The following is a 17,800-nucleotide window of genomic DNA, read 5'->3' on the forward strand; positions in this document are numbered from 1 at the left end:
CAAATGTTGCTACAGTTGAATCATCTGTAGCAACATGTATCACATGTTGCGGCATACGACTCGTCTGTAGCAATATTTGTGTCACATATCGCAACAAACAATTCATCTCTAGCAATACTTGTAGCATATGTTGCAACACATGATTCGTCTGTAGTAACATTTGTGTCACATGTAGCAACAAAGAAATCATTTGTACCAATATGTGACACAAATGTAGCAACATATGCCTGTAATATACTAATAATTACTTACTGCATCAAAAGGAGGGTTAAAAAGATCTGGAATATGCCTTTTTTTGGTAGTTTTTGTTCTTGCCATCAACCATCTCATCATCCTTGGGATGATCTCTCTTCTGCTGCAATTACTTGGTTGGTAAAATAAGGAATGGCTTCAAATGCCCAGGCATGTAAAAAAGGAAAAACATGTCAATAATCAAATATTGAATATTACTTAATATAATATAAAAAGATTAAAAACATTCAGCTTTACCATGAAAGCCCATGGAAACCCAAACAAGTTACTGGCCTTTTCTCCTATTTTTTAGGCTTCAACATGTAGTCGAAAGTTAGATGAAAGCTCTCATGACCCCATGCGTAGCTCTTGAAAGCTTCAATATCCTGATAGAAATTGACATACTTTAAAAGTATGTTGTTGCCCGGATACTTCGGCAAAAGAATATTATGTGTAAACTAAAGTAAGCAAAATGACTCCTTGTGCTTCTCTTGGTGTATCCTCCCATTCCAACAAACTTAATAAGTCAGAATTTTTAAAGCTTTTGCCAACAAGGGACATCAAGTCCTGCTCCTCAGTTGGCAGTGATTGTTGTCTTGCTTCTGCTACTTCTTTAACTTTTCTTTCTTCGTGGTTCATTTTTAACAATGTATTCAGGGATGGGCTCAATAGGAGGATGGCATTTTAGCCCTGTAACTATGGCAGACTCTCTTATGCCAAAGAAAACTTGCATGCCACAATAATTAATTAGAATCTCATCCTTCTTATTGGGATTTTTAAAAATGAACCTTCTTTTTAGAAGTTCATACACGATAGTCATTTGAAAACGTGGAAGTGGATCAATGGGTAAATCAAGAAAATGACCAAAACATCTATTTCTAATAAAATCTTATAATTAATGTCTCTTGAGGATATCCCTGAATTTGACGAGAGGTCTTTCCAGGAGAGACCTAATGATGGTGTCACCATTAGCATCAGGCTGCAGATGCACAGGGAAAGTGTGTGCATTGATGATTTTAATCCCATCACCACCACTAGCATTCAACTCTTCATGAAGTTCTTGTTCTTCTTCATGAACATTTATTTTTTTCTTGTAGTGCCACAAATACTACCTCTGTATTTTCCCCTTCTTCTTCCTAAACTTCATTTATTTTCCCTTGTTCCTCAACTCGTTCTTGTTTTCCATCTTCTTCCTCCACTACTTGTTTTTGTTCATATTCCTTTTGACAAAATTCTGCTTCTGCTTGAGGAGAAGATTCTGCTTCAGTTGCAAGATTTTCTGAAAGTGTAGTATTTTTGTTTCTCTTCCTCAAAATTTAGACCTAGCCTTCTTCTGGATCTTTGTTTGGTTAGATGTATCAATATCAAGTTTTCTTTTGAGAGGAGCCATTATACTTGTATCTGCAATCACAAAAATAAAATATTTGAAAGTCACACACACATGAGCGCATGTGTGTGATTGCCATTATACTTGTATCTGCCATTATCATGTATATTTAATTAGGGTTTAATATGCTTATTGCCCTGTTTTGACTTGCAGATACAAGTATAATGGCTCAAACGAAGGGTTTCAACACTAATTCCACATGATGGTACTTGTAATCCATCACTCAAATACTCAGCGTATGCAGCAACAAAAATTTCACAAACTCTGCATGGTATATCATCAATCAGAAAATATAATAACATTATATTTTGATAATCGTAAGACAAAATAATATTGTGATACTTACAGACTACTGTTTTCTATTTTGGGCAATACCAGTAACATGACTGACTTTGAATGGGTAAAATTTGTTCTTTCCTTGGTAACATTTAAGAACTGACAAGTTGGTTCACTCATTTTGTTCAAAAAATCCACTCAACTCAAGGTACTTTGGCAACATGTAGCCATCTTTTGAATCTTGGAGGATAGCTTTCTAGTAGACCTATTTGAGGACATGGAATCATACACTTTTATGCATCATTCCTTCAATGTAACGACTGACAAGACCCAATAGAATTCCCCATTACTATTTACAGGGATATAATCATCATCCGTCAAGTGCCAAGGCATTCCAGAAGGTATAGAATACCTTTTCAATATGTCAATTATATATGCTCATATTCACTAGTATTGTCAATGTATGTTCTGAAAAAACAACTAGTTGTGGTATATTGATATTTAGACTGAATCTTTTGCTTCGACTTCTTACTCAAATAGGAAAATATGACATCCACATAATGCACACGTGCATCAAACAAGTGTATCAATTTAGTTATATATATTCATGTACTAAACAATACATATAAAAGTGGGTATGGATTTACATCATCATTCCAAAACCTATTGGGTTGAGACATTACGTAGAACCAGTCCTTATTCATTGGAAATGCAACTACTAAATCAAATTGGTCAAAATCAAGTTTTGAGCAATCATCTAAGTAGTGATCCTCCTTGTTTCCTCTGCAATTGTGTAGTCATTATAAATCATTGTTTATTAGACAACAAGAAGAAATTCTAATAATAGTTCCAAGGTTTTACTTTACTTACTTTTTTGCATGATGCTTCTAAAGACCCTCGTTTATCTATTGTGAGAAGGATGACATTAGTTCAGTTGGACCCTCACCGTCAATGTTAAAACCTTCAAATGGATATTGTCACTTCACATCACAACTGACAACTTCAACATTCTTCCCTTTCTTTTTTGCTTTCATTTTTTCTTTCTGCTTCACCTTCTCCTTCTCCTTCTCCATCTCCTTTGCCTTCTTCTTCTTCTCCTTCTCCTTCTGCTTCTCCATCTCTATCTCCTTTGCCTTCTTCTTCTTCTCCTTCTCCTTCTCCTTCTGCTTCTCCATCTTCATCTCCTTTGCCTTCTTCTTCTTCTCCTTCTCCTGTTTTGCCTTCTTCTCCTTCTCCTTTTGTTCATTTACCTTCTTCTTCCTCTACTTCTCCTCCTTTGCATTCTTCTCCTTCACCTTCTTTGCATTCTTCTTTTCTTCTCCTCCTCCTTCTCCTCATTTGCCTTCTTCTCTTTTTTTTTTCTCTTCTCAATGATCATAGAAAGAGTTTGAGAAATAGATTTTTTCAACCTCTTATATTTCAAAAGATGTGAAGTCTTCTTGGATCTTTGCACATCAATATTATGAGACATTTTATTAAAAATATCAGTGAGTTTTTTTAACACGACTAATAAAATAATCATTTTGCTGCTCACATTCTTCGCATAGACAAAAAGAGCATTTCATGTTAGAAGATTGAGTTGTTGTCATGGATGAAGCTTCTTGTATCATTTCATCTACAAGGTAAATTAAAAAATATTGAGATTTTAAAATGCAATATGTATCCACATATGTACCTGCTGTTGCGCAACATATACATCTTCTGTAGCAACAGATGCATCATATGTTGATACACTTGTATAGATTATTGCAACATTTGAATCTTATGTGCCAACAGAAGACCAATATATCAATTTTACAATTCATTATAAATTATAATAGCAGTATGTTGCAACCGATGGATAGTCTGTTGCGATAAATTATGAATATGTTGTCACATATGTACCTGCTGTTGCGCAACATATACCTCTTATGTAGCAACAGATACATCATATGTTGACATGTCTGTACAGATTATTGCAACATTTGAATCTGATGTGGCGACAGATGACCAACATATCACTAAAATGTGGCAACATACGCTAAATATATTTTGGATGCCTGAACAGTGTAAACAACACTATATTTGTAAAATTATATCAACAAAAATGGCCAAGAAAAGAACAACAACAAGAAGAAAAATGACTTCTCACTGAATGATCACAATACATATACATTTCCTCAAAACAAGGATTTTTTGAGTTGGCCCATTTTCTTTTAAAAATGATAAATAATACACACTATTAAGTCGATTATCCATTTTTACACCTACAGAACAATTTATTGTTCATTAATCCAAGAAAAAAACTTAAAAAATCATAAAGTATTTCAAAAAAAATAACTTACCCATTTCTAATTGAACACGATTACAGTTCAGAAATATGAGAGAGTAATGGAGGACTGGAGAGGAAAAGTAACAACTGCAGAGAAAGAGTAACGAAGGATTTTCAAATTTCTAAGGAAGAAGAACAAAAGAAGAGAGAATAGAAAAGATTTTTCTTTTTAAATAATTTGGTTTGAATTATAAAAGTGTTTTTTTTATTTTATAAAAGATTAGAAAGTTTTGAAAATGTTAATTTGGTCCCATAATTAGTTAATTACATTTTAAAAAAGATTTGACCGGCCCTCCGTCAATCTGTCACCATAAACAATAACGAGACTTATTTGACACCTTTGGCTTAATTTTCTCAATTTTCTTCTCCAAAGTTCTTTTCCAAAGTTCTTTTTTCCAATCTTAAGTTCTATTGTTTCATTTTTTTCTTGAAATTGGTATCTAATTCTTGACATCTACAAAGAAGACCACCAATTTAATACATTTTTTGCGCAACAGCAAAGCAAATGATGTTGAGAAATAATGTAAAAATGTTTTGTTTTTAGTTCTCCTATTTATCCTTTGATTTTGTTTTCTATGCTTGTGCTAAGTTATTATTGGTGTTTTTGAAATAGTTTAGGAGCTTCTCCTGTTCTCCGTTGATTTTGATTTCTGACTTCTTCTCAGTTTTCGTATATCCTTCATTTTCATTTTGGAGTTTACTCTTGAGAAGGCAACACAAATTTTTTGGAAAGACTCAATATTTATATACTTTTGGTATGACGTTTTGTAAAAAGTATCTTATTTTTGAGTTGTCTTTTTTTAATTGCTATTTTTTACTATTAGCTGCTCTTTGTTTTACCGTTTACTTTTCTTGATATTCTTGCTATATGGTCCTTCATTCCTGAGAGATCCATTATGTGGTTATGAAAAATTACTATTTGTTTGGATGTCTATGTTTGCTCTTTTTTCATTCTCTTTGTTCATGATATAGCAATCCAATGAAGCAACATGAATAATAACAGACAATTAGAAAATTCTACCGACAAAGTACAATTCGTCCTTTGGAAAAACAGTAGAATTTTCTGGATTTTCAACTTGAGAATCAAAGGATCAAAACTTTTGGGGCCAAAATTTATTGACTCTCTTAACTACTTCAGATGCAAGGTCTTCTTTTCAGCACTAGGAGGGTCAGCAAGACCAACAATATATGCCTGCATAATTATGCAAGTTATTCTCCTTAAGTCATCTAGTGGAATCTGCCAAAATACCAATTTAGCCAAGTGTTTGTTGATAATAATAGCAGTTTGTAGTTATATTTATGAAAAAAAAAAAATCTTGGTCATTCCACTTTTCATGTTTCTATATAGTAGAACAGTCTTCTGTAAAATTTTACTAGCCTATGCAAATTCTATATTTTAATGCTTTTACATATAAAACGAAATTTCTGAAATAGTTTATATCCATATTTTTGAAAAATAGTAACCTGACATGATATCTCAATCACAGGGATCATCAGAGAGTTTCATTTTATTGTTGAGTTAGACATATCATTTTAGTTACACTTCAACAAAGATACTATAATCTTATGTAGCCATATTCTTTTTATTTGATAAGTCGAAAGTGATGTAAGTGAATCTTTTCGCTGGATCTAGATATGTGAGCTATACTTTTACTATATAGAACAATGAGATCAGTTACATGTTTGTTAAAAGTTGATAAATTCATAAAGAGGGCATTTTGGACTTATACTACGTCTCTTCGCAGACGCGCAGCGTAAGAATGTGGATAGGAGATCTTTTGGAGTATAATGAGTCTGTTTGGCATTTTATAGGAACAAAAGGACTTTCACCAACTCTTGATTTTTAATAGATAATGTAGAAAATTGTTGGCAGGTAAGAACAGTAGCTTTGGTAAATAATTTTTTTTTCTCCATGTCTTATTATGTTTCTAATATTTGAATCTTGTTTTGTGTTGGTGTCTTCACTGTTTCTTTTTTCTCTTCGAGTGTGAATTGTTTTTATTTCCAAATTCTTATTCCTTTCCCTGAAATATAAAAGCTGGAGTATGTTATTGGTGTTGAATGAAAGAAATTTTGCAGCTTATCAAGACTGAAAAAACCTTACCCCAGAACACAAATCAGGTTCGTGTAAGTTGCTTTTAAGTAAAGACAGAGTAAAGACATAAACACTTATTGAATTAAAACCTTCCTCGCTCAAGGAAGGAAAAACCTCGTTTTATTAATTCAACTACAAGATTTTGTGATTACAACTCAATAATCAAAAGTCTTATCTCTACTACTCCCTCGATTAACTCCAATCGATCTCTCCAAAAGGCCAAACCCACCTTTTGTTACAACTCTTGCTAACAACCAACCCTACAAAGAGCCAAACCCACCCTTTGTACAATAAACTGTAAACTATAAACTGTAAACTATAATTAAGAACAAAAACAAGACAAATAGTTCTACACGATAAAAACCTTCTCACTCAAGAATGTTTTGTCCGTGGCAATCCTATCAATCTTGAAGACCTCAATTTGTTGAATAATTCTCTCTTGTTCTCTGCGTGAAGTCGTGAGTTTCTCCCTCTGCCTCGTATCCTTCTTATAGAGTTTTTGCCTTGTACAATCCTCACTAATAAGGTAAGAAAGTTATATTTAAACAAGGATTCTTTTTTAATTTAGAATCCTTATTATACACAACTTCCTTCCTTAATAATATATTTAAGGTTTTCCTTATTTGTATTAACTTGTACCTTTAATATATTATTTTGGCTTTGACAAATAACTCTATTGTACTTGATCTTGGACTCTAGCTTGACTTTCTTTGCTGCGTACATTTGCTACTGTTCTTTGCGCATTTTGTCTATCATCAAAACGAATTAACAATTCTATCACATTCTATCATATTCTCCCTTTTTTATGAAGACAAACATGTAACGTGTGATGTATGCGCAAATAACTCTTCCCCCTTTTGACGAATCAAAAAGACATCAACAGCGGCTAATCAACACTAATCAATATCCATAGCAACAAAATACGCCCAGCCAGTTGAGCAATGTAAATTGTTCTGGCAACAAAACAGAGTGAAACAAGGAGCAACAATACAGAGTGAAACCAACTAAGAGAACCAGGTTCAGACAACATGCTTTATCACTGCGGAGGTTGATCAGGCTTAGTTGAAGCAGAAGCCAGCATATCCAAAACTCTGTCAACTCTTGCATTGTTAGCAAGTTGCTGCTGCACCAACTGATCCTTCAACTTGTGTATTTCAGCATTTGAGGAATCGAGCTCAGCACGCAACTTCTGGTTGTCTGATTCAAGAGAAGCGTTCTTTTCTTCAGCTACTTTAAGTTCCCTAAGTAACTGAGCAACAGGACCAGATGTACATGGAGACGCAGTTGCAACCTGCTCCGACTCCATAGAAATGCCACAATCAGCAAGGATAGTTTGAGTGAACATATCTGCACGAGTTAAAATCCTGGCTTCTCCCAATGGTACTTCAAAAGCATCAAACACCCTAGTCAATAGATTGACAAAAGCTAACTGATGAGAGCCTAACTTAGGATCCACAATTCTAGCAAGATGTTTGATAATCAGTGTAGGCCAATCAATGTTCTTTGCACTCAAGTGCGTTCATAAATCCCATGTCTCTTATGGAGGCAATGTGACGTTGGTGACCTCTAGGCAGTATCACCTTATGAACTATCTCAAAAAGAAGCTTATGCAACGATCGCATTATTCCCTTTAAAACCGTTTGAGCCCTAGAATTGACTCTACCTTGAGAGAATCGAGCTGGCACACTAAAATACTCATCAAAACCCCAATTGTGCTCAGCTATACCCACTGATGGTATATGCAAGATTCCCCCAAGCTTGGTTGCATCAAACACAATGTCAACTCCCTTTACACTAGACGACGCCACATCTCCTTTTAGGATGACCAAGTTCGTATAGAATTCGACCACTTCCTTTTCATAAATCAAACTGGGTTCTAGAAATAACTCCTCCCACCCTTGAAACCTTAGGAGTTCGCAAACCTGCTTCACTAAATCCATTGAAAGTATATCAGGGTGAAAGGTTCTACCCCGAAGCACTGATTTGGTTTGGAAGTACTTTTTCCTTCCCACTTTTAGAAATTTATCTGCATTTCTTTTCACAGATTTTTGATTTGGATGGAGGAGTAGCAGATTGTTTACCCTCAGACATAGCATCAGTATCAGAAGCAAGATCCATTGGAGAGACTGATGAAGGAACAGGAGACCTACCCAATCGGCGACGCTTCACCCCAGATGGTGCATCATTAGCTGGTTTGACCACATGCGCACTCCTTGTGACTGGCCTGTGTGGACGAACCTATTTGACTGCAATGTGCTTTCTTGGCCGCCTTGGTTTTGTAGGGTGAGGGGAACTCAAAAGAATATCATCATGGATTGGAGAGAGTGGTGGATTTTGAGAAGTGGTGTGGTGAGATGGTGAAGAAGGGGGGATGGTTGGGACAGTGGCTGTGGGAGATGTTGGGTTTGGTGAAAGTGGGGTTTCATGGACCGGTGATGTTAGAGTGTCTTGGACTGGTGATGGGGGAGATTCGATGATGGGTGGTGGTGGGGAGTCTGTAACGGCAGGTGAAGATGCTCCTTGGACTTGTGATGGTGAAGGGGTTACTTGTGGTGGTGGAGATGGAGCTTTTGGTGGTGGAGATGGAGTTTTTTGTGGTGGTGATGGAGCTTTTGGTGGTGGTGATGGAGGTGCGGTTGGGATTTGGCTTTCCTCCCCAAGATTGGGCACACCATCAACAACTTGGTTTTCTTCCCCCTGAGAATATGCACTATCAGACGAGCTTTCATCATCGGAGTAAGCAACAAGTGGATTAGTCGTGGTTATGGAAGGGATTTTGGTTTCTTGGTTTCCGAAAGAATGAAGATGAGAGAAAGTTGGTTGCTAGTTTAGAGAGAGTGCTTTATTGGAAACGGTTTTGGTGTTGTAATCAAGCGGTTGGAGTAATTATGGGGGATTGATATCGAGGAGACGTGCGCCGTGACGGTTGCACCTGCTTGTCAGAGAGGGGGCATGGGAGAGAGAAGATGAGATTGATTTCCCCCAATTTTTGTTTTTTTTTTGTTTTTTTTAAATATAATTTTTTTTATAAAAAAAATAATTTTTTAAATATAATTTTTGTGCAATGATTATGTAGAACCATCTTGACTGAACCTGGTTTATACCTTATTAGAACTTGGTTGGGCATAGTTCATTCTAAGAAGATGAGCCCTAACTCAAGTCTATTTTTCTGAAATGACTCTCTTCCTAGTGCCTTGGTGAAGATATCAGCAACTTGATTCTCAGTTTTGCAGAACTCCATTATTATGTTTCCCTTTTCAACATTATCACGAAGAAAGTGATGTCTAACATCTATGTGTTTGGTGCGCTTGTGTTGAACTGGGTTTTTGGTCATGTTTATAGCACTTGTGTTATCACACAGAATAGGAATACAACCTGTTTCTATACCAAAGTCTTTAAGCTGCTGTTTTATCCAAAGAAGTTGGGCACAACATGAAGCAGCTGCAACATACTCAGCCTCTGCAGTGGATAGAGCCACTGAATTTTGTTTTCTTGTTGCCCAGGATATTAAACACGGTCCTAAAAAGTGTGCCATCCCAGAAGTACTTTTTCTATCAACCATGTGTCCTGCATAATCAGCGTCAGTAAATCCTTTTAGATCAAAAGAGTCACCAGGTGGATACCAGAGAACCAGGTTTATTGTACCTTTCAAATATCTCAGGATTCTCTTGACAGCTTTTAGATGTGATTCCTTTGGGCAAGACTGAAATCTTGCACATAGACCAACACTAAACACTATATCAGGTCTGCTAACAGTGAGATACAGGAGTGATCCAATCATACCTCTATATCTAATGTCATTGACGGGTGAACCTGGTTCATCTTTATCAAGCTTTGTTGTTGTCCCAATGGAGGTATCATTTGTCTTAGCTTCATTCATATCATACTTCTTCAGTAATTCCTTGATGTAATTTTGTTGATGAATTGATGTTCCAACTGGAGTTTGCTTAATTTGAAGTCCCAAGAAGAAGTTCAATTCTCCCATCATACTCATCTCAAACTCACTATCCATTAGTTGAGCAAATTCTACTCCTAGTGAGTCATTGGTTCCTCCAAATATGATGTCATCTACATATACTTGGACTATGAATAGATCTTTACCTTGTTTTCGAAGGAACAATGTATTGTCAATTTTTCCTCTTGTATATCCATGTGTGAGAAGGAAAGTAAACAATCGATCATACCATGCTCTTGGTGCTTGTTTTAACCCATAGAGTGCTTTGTCCAATTTATATACGTGATCAGGATATATGGTATTTTCGAACCTTGGAGGTTGTTTTACATACACCTCTTCTTGTAGGTAACCATTTAGAAAGGCACTTTTGACATCCATTTGGTAGAGTTTAAACTCCATGTACGCATCATATGCAACCAGTATTCTAATGGCCTCAATTCTTGCTACTGGTGCGAAGGTTTCATCATAGTCTAATACCTTCTTCTTGGTTGTATCCCTATACAACTAGCCTAGATTTGTTGCGCACTATTTGACCTTGCTCATCGAGCTTGTTTCTAAACACCCACCTAGTTCCTATTACTGTTCTGTTTTGGGGCTTTGGAACCAGGTTCCATTCTTTGCTTCTTTCAAATTGGTTGAGTTCTTCTTGCATAGCACCAATCCATTCAGAGTCTAGCAACGCTTACTTAATATTTTTAGGCTCAATCAGGGACACATAGGCAGAGAATGCACACATACCACGTAGTTTGGATCTTGTAGATATGCCTGACTTAAGAGGAGTAAGAAGATTTTGCAGAGGGTGAGAGCTTTGATTTTTCAATTATGAGTGGGAATACTTACTAGTTCTTGAGGTGCAGATGAACCAGTTTCGTCAGCAGACTTATCTCCTATTTCAGATGGTATGGTTTCTTTTTCCCATGTTTTTGGGTCTGATGGCTTGGAGCAGGTTTCCTCATTTTGTTCATCCTCTGAATTTCCTTCAACTTCACTAGTATGTTCATTAAAAACAACATGGACACTTTCTTCTACACCGTTTGTTCTTTTATTCAGTACCTTGTAGGCCTTGCTTTGTGATGAGTAGCCTAGAAAAATTCCTTCATCACTCTTGGCATAAAATTTTCCCAAATTGTCTTTGTCATTGTTGTGTATAAAACATACACATCCAAAGGCCCTAAGATGTGCTAGATTTGGTTTTCTTCCTTTTAACACTGATCTGATCATACATCTATTTATTAAATAGCATCCTGTATTTACTACTTCAGCCCAATAGAATTTTGGAAGTTTGCTTGAGATTAACATTGTTCTTACAATATCTTCCAGTGTTCTATTTTTCCTCTCAACAACACCATTTTGTTGTGGTGTTCTAGGTGCTGAGAAGTTATGCTCAATCCCATTTGTAGTACAAAATTGTAGGAATTGTGAGTTCTCAAACTCCAGTCCATGATCAGATCTGATGCTGATTATTTCTTTGTTGAATTTCTTCTGAACCAGCTTTGCAAAAACTTCAAACATAGTGAATGTCTCATCCTTTGTTGCAAGAAACAAAGTCCAAGTGAATCTTGAGTAGTCATCAACTATTACAAACACATATCTTTTTCCACCCCTGTTTTGTACACGCATTGGTCCATATAAATCCATGTGAAGCAGTTCTAGGGGCTTAGTAGTACTTACTGTCAACTTTGGTTTGAAGGATGACCTAACCTGTTTTCCTTGAATGCAGGTTCCACATACTTGGTTGTCCTTGAAACTTTTGGTTGGCAATCCCCTAACCAGGTCTTTAGATATGAGCTTGTTTATAGTTGTCATGCTAATGTGTCCCATTCTTTTGTGTCATAGCATGGAGCAATCTGAGACTGCACTTAGAGATTTAAGATTATCTTCCTTGGAGTCAACAGTCTTGACTTTGTACACATTCTTGTGTCTCTTTCCTAGTAGAACCAGGTTTCCAGTCACTGAGTTTGTTACTCTGCATTCTTTTTCTGTAAAGAGAACGTTGTTTCCTTTATCACATATTTGAGATACGCTCATAAGGTTATGTTGTAGACCATTCACATAATATACATTCTCAATTGCATGAGTATCCATTGATCCAACCTTTCCAATTCCCTGAATTTCACCACTTTTACCATTACCAAAGGCAACGTTTCCTCCTTTGATGTTCTTGAGTGAGAGGAAGCTTCTTTTATCTCCAGTCATGTGTCTTGAGCATGCACTATCCAAGTACCATTGTTGCTGCTTCCTCTTCACTGATCCCTGCAATTTATTGTTGAATTTTAGATTTTGGTACCCAAATCCACTTTGATTTAAGCTTAGGGAATGGGTGGATAAGATTTCTTCTGGCCCAGATAGGAAGAGATTTGTCTGTAGGGATTTGTTTTTGCTCATTGGGTTTATCATGATGAGGTTTTCTCAAGGATTTCAAGTTTTTGTTATGAGCAGTTTGTTTCTTTTGACAATCATGACTTTTATATCCTACCAGTCCACAGTACATGCATAAACAGTCTATGTTGGGATTTTTTACTTGAGAACTGGTTCTATCAAAACCTATCCCATGTTTCTCAATTGTGCGATTCTTCTGAATGCTGTCAAGCAGTATGGAGGACCTGGTCCATCTCATTCCATTTTCTGCTTCAGTTTTAGTCACAAGAAGCTCTTTGGAGAGTGTTTCATTCCTTTTAGTTACCAATTCTAGATTTTTACTTAGTTTGGTATTATTAGATAAAAGATGAAGATTCTGTTTTTCAAGACTCTTGTTTTCTTCTCTTAGTGATTCATAGTCTACCATTATCAGTTCCCTTTTTGAGTCTATGATTTTATATGCATCAATGAGAGTGTAGAGTAAGGATTCTAGCTCTCTTTTTGAGTATGAACCTAGATTGTCTAGTAAGTGATGAAGACTAACCTTTTCATTTGTATCTTCTTCTTCTTTTTCCTCTTCAGAATCTGATCCAGCCATGAGTGCTAGTATGGTTTCTTGTGATCTGCAAGTTTCCCTTTCTTCCTTGGTTTCCACTGCTACAAGGGCAAGAAAGTCATAATCATCTTCTTGTTCTAGTGCAAGAAGAGACTGGTTTTTTGTCTCATCACCCTGAGACTCTTCATCAGATGAATTCCCCATTGCTGCAAAAGCTCTCTTCATTGACATGTCTGCCTCTTGAGTTGTCATTCTTCTGTTTGAGGGAATAAACTTATCCTTTTTGATGTCTTTACCTTTCTCAAAGTTTACCTTTTTCTGCTCTACTCCCAAAGTGGACAGAATTTTATGAAGTGATTTAGACTCCCACACTTATGACAAACCTGGTCTTAAGTGTTTTCAGATGGTTTTTGAAAAGCTTTCTTTTGAAAGGTCTGCCCTCTCTTTAGCATTCTAGTGAACCTTTTAGTTATGAGGGCGATATTTTCATCTTCAAAATCATATGATGCAGTAGCCTTTAGAACCAGGTTCCTTTCCTTTCTTTTTCCTCCAATTTCCTTTTCTTGGTTTTTCTTAAGTTCGTATGTGATGAGATTACCAATTAACTCATCCATTCCCAGTGAGTCCAGGTTGCGGGCTTCAGTGATAGCCTCGACTTTGCTTTCCCAAGTTTCAGGAAGGATACTCAAGAGTTTCCTTACTGCTTTTTCGTTAGGCATCTCTCCTAAAGAGTACATCTCATTGATGATGGAGGTGAACCTGGTGTGCATGTCTTGAATAGTCTCTCCTTCTGCCATCCTGAATAGCTCATATTGCCTGTTCAAGTTATCAATTTTAGACTTCTTGACTTGCGTTGTTCCCTCATGAGCTGTTTGCAGTGTTTCCCATATGGCTTTGGCATCTTGACATGACGAGATTCGATTATATTCGTCTGGTCCTATGCCACATATCAGAATTTTCTTGGCTTTGGCATTGTTTTGAATTGCAAGCTTGTCTTCAACATTCCATTCCTTTCTTTCTTTTGGGATTTTGGTGATTCCATCAGTTGCTGTTTTCATAGGTATGGTTGGGCCATCTAGAATTACTCCCTATAGATCAGGGTTTTCGCCAATGAGATGGTCCATCATACGATTTTTCCACCATCCATAATATTTGCCGTTGAACAGTGGTGGTCGTGTTTGTGATGCTCCCTCTTGTGGGGTAGGTGGTGCTGCCATTGAGTCTTTTCAAGGTGTGAATCTTTTAACGAAAAGACCTGCTCTGATACCAATTGAAAAAACCTTACCCCAGAACACAAACCAGGTTCATGTAAGTTGCTTTTAAGTAAAGACAGAGTAAAGACACAAACACTTATTGAATTAAAACCTTCCTCGCTCAAGGAAGGAAAAACCTCGTTTTATTAATTCAACTACAAGATTTTGTGATTACAACTCAATAATCAAAAGTCTTATCTCTACTACTCCCTCGATTAACTTCAATCGATCTCTCCAAAAGGCCAAACCTACCTTTTGTTACAACTCTTGCTAACAACCAACCCTACAAAGAGCCAAACCCACCCTTTGTACAATAAACTGTAAACTATAAACTATAAACTATAATTAAGAACAAAAACAAGACAAATAGTTCTACACGATAAAAACCTTCTCACTCAAGAATGTTTTGTCCGTGACAATCCTATCAATCTTGAAGACCTCAATTTGTTGAATAATTCTCTCTTGTTCTCTGCGTGAAGTCGTGAGTTTCTCCCTTTGCCTCGTATCCTTCTTATAGAGTTTTTGCCTTGTACAATCCTCACTAATAAGGTAAGAAAGTTATATTTAAACAAGAATTCTTTTTTAATTTAGAATTCTTATTATACACAACTTCCTTCCTTAAAAATATATTTAAGGTTTTCCTTATTTGTATTAACTTGTACCTTTAATATATTATTTTGGCTTTGACAAATAACTCTATTGTACTTGATCTTGGACTCTAGCTTGACTTTCTTTGCTGCGTACATTTGCTACTGTTCTTTGCGCTTTTTGTTTATCATCAAAACGAATTAACAATTCTATCACATTCTATCAAAGACAATTGCAGCCACTTAAGGATATCAACTTCTATTCTTTTGGAAAATGCAGAGAGCATCTGCTCTAATTTAGTGGTAATGATTTGAGGCATTAATAGATTTTAGAAAATGAATTTTTTGATATTCGATGCGCCATCAACTTCTATTCTAATGAGAAATACAGGGAGCATTTGCTTGAAGTTATCATTTGGAAAAAAATTAATGTTGGTTCTAACATACTCAGTCTAATCTCAAAAGTTGGGAATGTGGATGCTGGGGCGTATACAAATCTTACTTCTATCTTTACAGGGTAGAGATGTTTCCGGTAGACCCTTAGCTCAAGAAAAACATTTTTAAGAACAGGTTTGATAAATACAAGAGTAGAAAGGATATGCTGAAAATCACTGTATTTGTTCTTCATCTGTACTATATTCTCTTCTTTGAACTACAATTACAAAGTAGTTGTTCTCTGTGATGCCTGGATTATTAATTAATTTTAATAATCAGTTAACTGACTTGGAGCCAAAAAGTTTCGGTTGATTAAAATGAAACTAGAAATATATGGATGAAGTACGTATTGTTTCTAAATTTTTTGGTTAGCCTAATTTAGAGAGTAGCATTGAGAATCATTTTCTTGTGGTAGCTGAAAGCTGGTTACAACTGTATGAATTTTTCTTTTGCATTCAGTGACAACTGCATGTTCTTTACTTTTGTAAAAGACACACCATTGTTAAATGAAAATGTTGATATGTTACTATTTGAAACCGAATATGATGAGGCATATAGTCTTCTGAATTTGAGTCTTTAGTTTGCTCAGACATCTATAATTAGTTTCTTTATCTTTCATGATATATTTGCATCTAATTGGTAGCTCAGTAATTTAATTTTATAAGTGTTTGCTGAACACTTGCAGAAAAGTTACGTGTTATGTCTAGACAAAGTTCGAAAACCCGTGGAGCCAAACTGTACAAATGTACATGATGGGAGGTCCGGAAACGGCAGTAGCTCATAAAGAAGTGAGATATCACTTATCCCTCCCTACAACTTATACATGTCTTATATTATCTTTTGTTTTTATTTTTATTGCAGCTTTGAAACTTTCTTCGAATGGTATTGCTTATAAATGTGCTTTACTTCCGTGGAATAGTAACACAATAAAAATTTTCCCTTTAATGTCATTTGGCAATGATGATGAATCGTAGAGGTAACTTCACAGTTTGTCAGGCTTCGTTGTGAACATATATTTCGAGTTCATTACGTTATCCTCTCATAGGGTTCCACTTTCAAAATGTACAGAGGTAGTTGATTAAGCCAAAACTATGATGAATTTATTTATCATGCAAGCTTTAAAAAACAAGTAGTCTAAGTTCATTTGTGAAAATATTCACTTTGTATCATTTGAGTTATTGGAAGAACCAATGAAGTTACTACTATGAACAATGTTATGTTCAGAAATTTCAACAAAAGCTTGTAATCTTTTTTGCTTCTGACTGTAAGTTCTTATTTCTTATTTCTTGTTGCTTCATAGTAAACTCGATATACAGTAGGATAAATTCTCTGATGAACAATAACCTATATATTTTCCTTTTTTTTTAGTTTTATTACAAAATGAAGCTTATTTAGTTTTCTCGAAAGCTGTATAATGTAGATAGAAATAATAACAGAAAATTAGAGAAACTAAAGCCGAAGTGATTATTGGAAACATTGTAAAATATAAATGTCACAGGCCATATCCTATCTAGTATATTTATTTATATTTATATTTTTATAGAAGAGTGAAGTGATAAGACGATCAAGGGTAAAAATGTAATTTCATTCTAACAAAAATATATTAAGAAAGATAGTAAATAATTCTAGAAACATCTTTTTATATATGAAGTGAATAATGATCAAGGGTAAAAATGTAATTTCACGGTAACAAAAATCTACCAAATGATGATAAGAAAATTAAATAGTTCTAGAAACATATTTAGTTATTGTTATTATTATTAATTTATTTTGTTATTACTTCACTTTCTCTTGTGAGTCATTGTAATATCTATTCATTACTCTATTTTATTATTACTTTTTTAATCCAACTCTTAATATTTTTTCTACTCATTATGCTTATAAAAATGCCAACTTTAATATAAAAATACATTATGAATTAATTATTTTTACCTTTACTTAACTCTAATTAATATACTTGAAAATAAATAAGTGTGATAAAATTAATAATATATTATTGAAATAAGAAAAAGTTTGTTAAAAGATAATTTTACAAATAAAATGAATAGGATGATATATTTGTATTTAAGACGATCACGAGTGAAAATATAATTTCGCTCTAACAAAAATCTGTTAAGAAAAATAGCAAGAACAATTAATAATTCTAGAAACATCTTTCTATATATGAAGCGAATGATGATCAAAGGTTATAATATAACTTCACGCAAACAAAAATCTATTAAGAATAATAACAAGAAAAATAAATGATTCTAGAAATATTCTTAGTTATTACGATTACCATTAACTCAATTTGTTATTACTTCACTTTTTTATAACTTATTGTGATATTTACTCATTACTCTATTTTACTATCACT

The 17,800-nt window shown here is 35.0% G+C and overlaps 2 protein-coding genes across 2 annotated transcripts; one reads left to right on the forward strand and one right to left on the reverse strand.

Annotated features, from left to right (window-relative positions):
• The first annotated feature begins 8,671 nt into the window (after positions 1–8,671).
• LOC138341117 (uncharacterized) lies at positions 8,672–9,001 on the forward strand. The gene has a single exon (XM_069293073.1). It carries the CDS (start codon positions 8,672–8,674, stop codon positions 8,999–9,001), a length of 330 nt encoding a protein of 109 aa, XP_069149174.1.
• A 3,084-nt stretch (positions 9,002–12,085) lies between these two features.
• Positions 12,086–13,421, reverse strand: LOC138341137 (uncharacterized). The gene is made up of 2 exons (XM_069293074.1): positions 13,158–13,421; positions 12,086–12,508 (listed from the first exon to the last, which is right to left on the reverse strand). The coding sequence occupies exons 1-2, from the start codon at positions 13,419–13,421 to the stop codon at positions 12,086–12,088; spliced, it is 687 nt and encodes a 228-aa protein (XP_069149175.1).
• Between the last annotated feature and the right edge of the window lie 4,379 nt (positions 13,422–17,800).

The sequence above is a fragment of the Solanum lycopersicum genome, chromosome 1, assembly GCF_036512215.1.
Source record: "Solanum lycopersicum chromosome 1, SLM_r2.1".
In the NCBI taxonomy this organism is placed as follows: Eukaryota; Viridiplantae; Streptophyta; class Magnoliopsida; order Solanales; family Solanaceae; genus Solanum; species Solanum lycopersicum.

Coding starts and splice junctions, on each gene's coding strand:
- LOC138341117 (XM_069293073.1), top strand. CDS start 8,672: ATGGTTGGGACAGTGGCTGTGGGAGATGTTGGGTTTGGTGAAAGTGGG.
- LOC138341137 (XM_069293074.1), bottom strand. CDS start 13,421: ATGACAACTCAAGAGGCAGACATGTCAATGAAGAGAGCTTTTGCAGCA. Junction 12,509..13,157: donor AAGAAGATACAAATGAAAAG/GTTAGTCTTCAT, acceptor AATAAATTGCAG/GGATCAGTGAAGAGGAAGCA.